Source organism: Terrapene carolina, unplaced genomic scaffold (assembly GCF_002925995.2).
Source record: "Terrapene carolina triunguis isolate 2854851 unplaced genomic scaffold, T_m_triunguis-2.0 Scaffold130, whole genome shotgun sequence".
Taxonomy (NCBI): Eukaryota; Metazoa; Chordata; order Testudines; family Emydidae; genus Terrapene; species Terrapene triunguis.
The window spans coordinates 18,069,767-18,076,974 of NW_020664481.1; the positions used below are offsets into that span (position 1 = coordinate 18,069,767).

General features: G+C 36.4%; 1 protein-coding gene across 4 annotated transcripts in view; it reads right to left on the reverse strand.

Annotated features, from left to right (window-relative positions):
* NCOA3 (nuclear receptor coactivator 3) overlaps positions 1–7,208 on the reverse strand; it is a 173,212-nt gene that overhangs the window by 22,774 nt on the left and 143,230 nt on the right. For all 4 annotated transcript variants that reach the window (XM_026652710.2, XM_026652709.2, XM_026652708.2 and 1 more), the window contains 5 exons: positions 6,143–6,331; positions 5,808–5,909; positions 4,888–5,028; positions 1,742–1,889; positions 230–618 (listed from right to left, as the gene is read on the reverse strand). In XM_026652710.2, coding sequence (XP_026508495.1) covers positions 230–618; positions 1,742–1,889; positions 4,888–5,028; positions 5,808–5,909; positions 6,143–6,331 — 969 coding nt within the window. The remainder of the gene's footprint in view (positions 1–229; positions 619–1,741; positions 1,890–4,887; positions 5,029–5,807; positions 5,910–6,142; positions 6,332–7,208) is intronic.

A 7,208-nucleotide genomic window follows, 5' to 3' on the forward strand; every position in this document is an offset into this window, starting at 1 on the left:
TTAAGCATGCACATTAAGAACTGAAATACAGATAGCAGAAACAAGAAATACTGTAGCATTAATTACTGTACCTTTAAATATATCCTCATCATAAAATTAGGTATTTTACACTAAGGTATAGTAGTTCAGATGTTATAAGACCATAATATATAAAAAAAGAACAAAAAATTAAGATAAAAAGGGGCAAAAAGCAAACCCTAGAGAAAATTTTGTACCAAAAATAAAATACCTGCAACTGGAGAAAACTGGTGTGAACCCATTTTTGGACTCCCACGATTCCTAGGAGAAATCATTAAGTTCTGTTGGCTGGAAGTCAAGCTGGGACTACCATGTGGTGGACTACTCATCGTTAACCCATAATTGTTGTTCTGATAAGGAGAGGACTGCATTCCTGGTCCAGAGTTGATGGGTCCAATATTACCAGGACCTATGTATCTAATGCCGCTCATCTGTCCCATCGCACTGGGATCTCCCATGCCATAGTTTCTGTTCTGCATTGGCATGCTTTGACCTGGTGACATGTTCATAATAGCACCAACAGAATTTGTGCTTCCAGCTGTAGATGCTCTGATGTTTTGTCCCACTGGATTGGGATTTGGACGATATCCATTCTGTTCTCTGCAAATTCAGCATCCCGCCACCCCACCCCACAGAAAAACATTTAAAACTTTATAACAATCAAGTTCCATGTAAAGAGAATTGATAACATTAAATAATCACTAAAAAAAGTAGCAAGAAATACATAAGCTACATCCACAAAAGTGTCACTAAACTTGAGTCACTGAGTGGCCATACTGCTCATTCATTCACACATTATAAAGGAGTAAAAGTCATTTAATTTGTGGGGGGAACTCAATCTTATCCCATTAAAGCATTTTATATCTCTGGCCATTATTTAGATTTATGCATTTATCATTTTGAACATCACCCTTCTTGTATCACTTTCTTCTCCGAGTCAATGAATGACACCACTCCACTTGTCACAGAAAAAACACTTTAATATCGCCATAAACAATCTCAGCTGCTCATTGACCAGCAGCTGGGAGCATTTCTGCAGTGACAGCCACAGACTACTTCCAAAGTGCCTTTCAATTAATCTTGCAATCAACAGGGACAAGTCACAGGAGGTACTATTTAAGGCAAAGTCGGACTTTTTACTTCTTGAGAGATGTATGGCACATTTTACCAGTTCATTTCTTTGTCTTTAAATGGATCTCCAGTAAGAAAGTGGCAAAGAGGATAAAGTGTTTAATTGGGTCTTTCTATCCATCCAAGCTTTATTATTAAAAATATACATTCTAGAGGAAAGTGAATGGATAAAATAGTGACCCAGAGGGAAAATTACCAATTAGCTATTATGATAGTAGACTGGGTTTATGATAGTAAAACAAGACCTGCATTAAAAAACTTGTTTGGTTTTTGTTTCTTAAATATATAAACCTATTGTAGGTGAGATCTAAAACAGCAATTTTATTCGTATGAGACAATTTTTCATGTGTGCTTACTATATTGTTTTGTGGGGTTTTATGTTGTTTATTTTGGTTAAACAAATCTTTATATAGCAGAGGTGGCCAAACTGTGGCTTGAGCTCTTTTACAGTTAAAATGAAGATTATTGTATGTGGCTTAGAAGGTCGGTAAGTTTGGCCACTCCTGTTATATAGCATTAAATATCAATAAAAATGTGTGTTTTTAAAAAGCTACAATATTTAAATCTGACAGATGAACATTGTTAATTTCACCTTTGAAGGAAGTGGGTGGAGACAAATCCATGACGGTCATTAGTTCCTGGATTTCGTAACAGTTTACTCTTTGTTTGTGCCGTCACTATAGTACCATCTGCTAAGGAGAACCGATACAGTGGAGTTTCAGCATGGCCTTGTATATAAGCTGTGAGGAAAAACACAATTGCACAGCGGTAATCTGCTTGTATTTCAGATTCCAAAGACCAAGTAATTTATGTAAACTTTACTATAATTGTTGAATATACTCATCAGATTAATACGCTGAAAAACTAGATTAAAAAACAGACATGATACAGGATGGGTATCCAAAGACTTGGAACATACTGCTACAGTTCCCAAAGACTAACAGGGGGGAAGGGGGTAGAGAGCAAATCAAAATATAGAATCATAGAAGTGTAGGACTGGAAGGGACCTCAACAGGTGATCTAGTGTGATCCCCTGCACTCAAGGCAGGACTAAGTATTATCTAGACCATCCCTAACAGGTGTTTGTCTAACCTCCTCTTTAAAATCTCCAATGATGGGGATTCCAAAATATCCCCAGGTCATTTCTTCCAGTGCTTAACTACCCTGAGAGTTAGGAAGTTTTTCCTAATGTCCAACCTAAAACCTCTCTTGCTGCAATTTAAGCCCATTGTTTCTTGTCCTATCCTCAGAGATTAATTAGACCAATTTTTCACCCTCCTCCTCCTCACCTTTTATTTACCTGAAAAATGCCCCCCTCAGTCTTCTCTTCTCCAAACTAATTAAACCCAATATTTTCAATCTTTCCTTGCAGGTCATGTTTTCTAGACATTACTCATTTTTGTTGCTCTCCTCTGGACTTTCTCCACTTTGGCACATCTTTCCTGAAATGGGGTGCCCAGAACTGGACACAATACTCCAGTTGAGATCTTGACAGCCCGGAGTAGAGTGGAAGAATTACTTCACGTGTCTTGCTTACAACTCTTCTGCTACTACATTCCAGAATGATGTTCACTTTTTTTGCAACACGGTGGTACACCATTGACTCATTTAGCTTGTGATCCACTATAACCCCCAGATCCTTTTTGCAGTATTCCTTCCTAAGCAGTCATTTCCCATTTTGATATGTGCAATTGATTTTTCCTTCCTAAACTGAGTACTTTGCATTTGTCCTTATTGAATTTCATCCTATTTACTTTAGACCATATTTCTCCAGTTTGTCCAGATCATTTTGAATTTTAATCCTACCCTCAAAAGCACTTGCAACCCCTCCCAGCTTCGTATTATTCACAAACTTTGTAAGTGTACTCTCTATGCCATTATCTAAGCCATTGATGAAAATATTGAACAGAACCTGACTCAGGACCGATCCCTAAGGGACCCCACTCAAAATGCACTTTCAGCTTTACTATGAACCACTCTCTGGGAATGGTTTTCCAACCTTCCTTATAGTAGCTCCAGCTAGGCTATATTTCCCTGGTTTGTTTATGAGAAGGTCATGTGAGACAGTATCAAAGCCTTACTCAAGTCAAGGTACACCACATCTACCGCTTCCCCTATCCACAGGGCTTGTTACCCTGACAAAGAAAGCTATTAGGTTGGTTTGACATGATTTGTTCTCCAGAAATCCATATTGACTGTTACTTATCACCTTATTATCTTCTAGGTGTTTCCAAATTGATTGCTTATTGCTCCATTATCTTTCTGGGTACTGAAGTTAAACTGACTGGTCTGTAATTCCCCACATTATCCTTATTCCCCTTTTTATAGATTGGCACTATATTTGCCCTCTTCCAATCCTCTGGAATCTCTCCTGCCTTCCATGAGTTTTCAAAGATAATCGCTAATGGCTCAGATATCTCCTCAGTCGGCGATTTGAATATAGTTTTTGCTGACTGCACAGATCTGTCAGAACTCTAAAGCTGCTGATGCATTTATCAATGGTCTGCTTTGATTCCAAGAAAGAGGTTTAGACATTTCAATCTTCAAATCACCCTCAAAACGTGATGCAATAATTAGTATCTATCAGAGTAGTAAAAAATTTTCCGATAAAACAACTTTAATCAAAAAATGGTGATCTGATGAAATTCAAATGTTTCATGGAAACTTACTGATTTAATAGAAATTTTCAACTGGAAATTATCTAAACAGTTCATTTTGATGAGGTTGAAACATCTAATTTTGACTGTGTTTTATAGTAAATTATAAATTATAATGTAATATATAAATCAAAACAAAATGTTTCTATAAGGTCATCTCATGAAAAATTCCAAGATTTTGACGTTTTGTCCCAAATTTGGGATGAAACAAAATTTCAAAGTCTCAGAATTTCCTGAAGGGTGGAAATTCCACTTTTTCAGCCAACTCTAGTATTTAGCTATTTAAAATTGCTTATGTCTCTTAGAATTCCCCAGACAAAGCTGGGTAAACATATTTATATAATTAATGCTCTATTAAACAGATTATTTGGCATAGAGGGAAAAAGGTTTAAATATGATCTTTCATCTGTAGCTCTCATATGAATGGGACAAAGGTAATCAGTGACCAAGAGACATTACCAACTAAGGGCTATTCATAGAACTAGATAAAATGACTTGATGGCAGAGAGACAAAGTATGTGCGGTAATATCTTTTACTGGACCAAATTCTGTTGATGAGAGACAAACTTTCAAACTTACACAGAGCTCTTCTTCAAGTCACAGTCTATTTCATAATAGGCACATCCCTCTTCTTGACAAAAGCTAACAAGTAATCTATTGTATTTTTTTTTTTTTTTTTTTTGCTAAAAGCGGATCCCTCCAAGTCAATGTACAGCCATGCTAGCAGCTCATTAAGGAAGCATGGCTTAATCTGCTGCTTTCCTGCTGTACCTATCTTGTGGACAAACAGATAAATTTAATCTACAGGAATATCTGTCTAGTATATTTCATAAAACCTATCAAACACCAATGGACATACTTGAACAACAAGGCAGCTGCTACACCAGGCACTCCTTAATAGAGATCTCACCATCCTTCAGTTTATAAATATGAGAAAGAGCGTTTTCCACTGGTTCAAGACATGGAAAAGCATGTACAATAGCAGAGCTTAGTGGTTTTATCTCTCTCTCTCTCTCACACGCACACACACACTTGCAACTAGCAAGAAAGACAGTATACTGAACACTGCAATCTGAGCTACCTTCTTGATAGTGGCGTTTGTTTGACCAGGACTGTCCATCATTATGGCACAAAAACCTCTGAATACACCGACGGATTGTATCTTCAAAGCCAGGTCTCATGGAAGACCGTAATGAGTTTGTATCTATGTTGACGAGTTTACCTGTCACAGGAAAGAAACACTTAAGATAATCATAGAGTCCCTGTCATTTTAAATATAATCCTAATATTAAAAATACAGAATAGTATTTCAAAAGTCACCAAATATTGTCTATATTATGTTTTTATAATGTACCCATCACTGTAGCATCTAAGCACTGAAGTTGTTTTCTAAGCGTCTATCTAATCTTTTCACTTACACACAGCTTCCCATGCAAAGATCTCAAACTGCTTTATGAACATAAATTCTGAACACCCCTGTGAGGTAAGTTATTACCATATCATTTTTACATATAAGGAAATTGAGGCACCCAGAGGTTAATGCCAAAATTCTCAAAAGCGTATAACAATTTTGGGTTTCCCTGGTTTTATGCAACCGAAAGGAGACCCCGAGGGCATGGTTTGCAGAGATTATAAAGAACTACACCTGAAATCAATAGGAGCTGCAGGTGATTGGCATCTTAAAGCAAAAAACTGCCCAATAATGTGTTTAAATATTTAAAATTTAAATACCACAGCAGACTATAAAGGTTTCATGATGTTACAGAAGGAAAGGAGAAATTATCTCAATGAGTCTTCATTAACTTGATATATGATTAATAAACACTTTAGGAATACTTCTAGAGGAAGATGTAACGTAAATAATTTGAAATATTACCTAGTTAAAGGAAGAAAGGCAACAGTATAAGTAGTATTAGTTATTCCAACTTATTTGCCACAATTTTTATACAAAACAAAACAAGAAGAGCCATCCATTACCTTCACCTCAAGTAGATTTCTCACCTGAAAGGTCATGTCTTGTAATAAAGCTTTCTGGGTTTGTTGGAAATACCCTTTCCACTGTAGTGATGCGACGTGCCACACAAATCATACAGGACTGCAAATCTGCAATGAAAGAGTTATTGTCCTCTGTGTCCTATTTATTCTATTACATTTCTTATAAAGGAGCAGGACTCTTGCAATATTAAGATAAAGGCATAATATGGGAGACGAGTTTTGAGGATTTTGCATTTAACTCCTAAATTATTCTAAACATGGAATTCTGAAACCCCAGGCTTCATAACATAAATTAAGTAGTAAATAACTGTAGTAAGAAGATTTTCCTGTAGAAAAATTACCTTCTCCTTCTTCCATCATAGCTCTTGGCTGAGATAAAGCAAAACACTGCATGGTTTCATATCTCTGACGCGAGTCCTGGTTGCTGCCCACATCATCCAAAAGATCATGAGATGTTTTTACCATCATGCGGCAATTAAACGTATGACTCTTCTGTCTAGGTGTTTCATTGGTCCAAGCAACTCCATTAACTAAAAGAAAATAATCATAAAAGTTCACAAAGATTTTAAAATAAAATTAATTCTTAATTGCCTGATTTTTGAAGTATGCAGTGTTGTACCTGTGTCGGTCCCAGGATATTAGAGAGAGAAAGTGAGTGAGGTAAGATATTATCTCACCCACCCGATCTCTGATTTTTGAAGCTCAGATACTATAACATTTTTAAAAGATTTGTTAAAAGGTCATCATATTGATACTTTGGGGATAGTGTTCTTCACTGCTGGTTGAAAGAACACCATCCCCTCTAAGGTACTTTCAGCCCCAATCAAAAGGGAGTGGAAAAGTCATTCCCTTGTAAAAAGGGGCAGGTAGTTCCCATTTGTTCACTGACTTCAAATCTCAGCTGTCTAGCAACACAGTTATGAGATATTGATTGAAACCATTCAATCAGCTTTTTGCTTAAAACTACAGTATTTACACAATTCTGGATGGCAGCTTCTGCTTGAAGAACAAAAGGACTAAAATAACCTAATTATTCTGCTTCAAAATGGGGAGAGACACGTCAAAGCTGAATTGTTAACAGTTCCCAGAGCTTCATCAGGATGTGGAGAGAACTTGTGTAACATTATTTTAGGGCTTATCTTCACGAGGAATTCTGGAATAGCTATTCCTGATTAACTCCATAAGTGAAACCTCTTATAATAAGAGCTCCTTATTCTGAAGTAATTTACTTGAAGTGTATTAAGCAATTTCATAATAAAGCACTCTTATTCCAGAATAAGCATGTCCACACAGAGTTTTTCAGGAATAGTTAATCCATGTTAAAGTCACACTTCACTTTATTCTGGATAAATTTTCATATATAACACTGGTCTACAATTTTTGAGAAGTCGTCTGCTTCAGAGATAA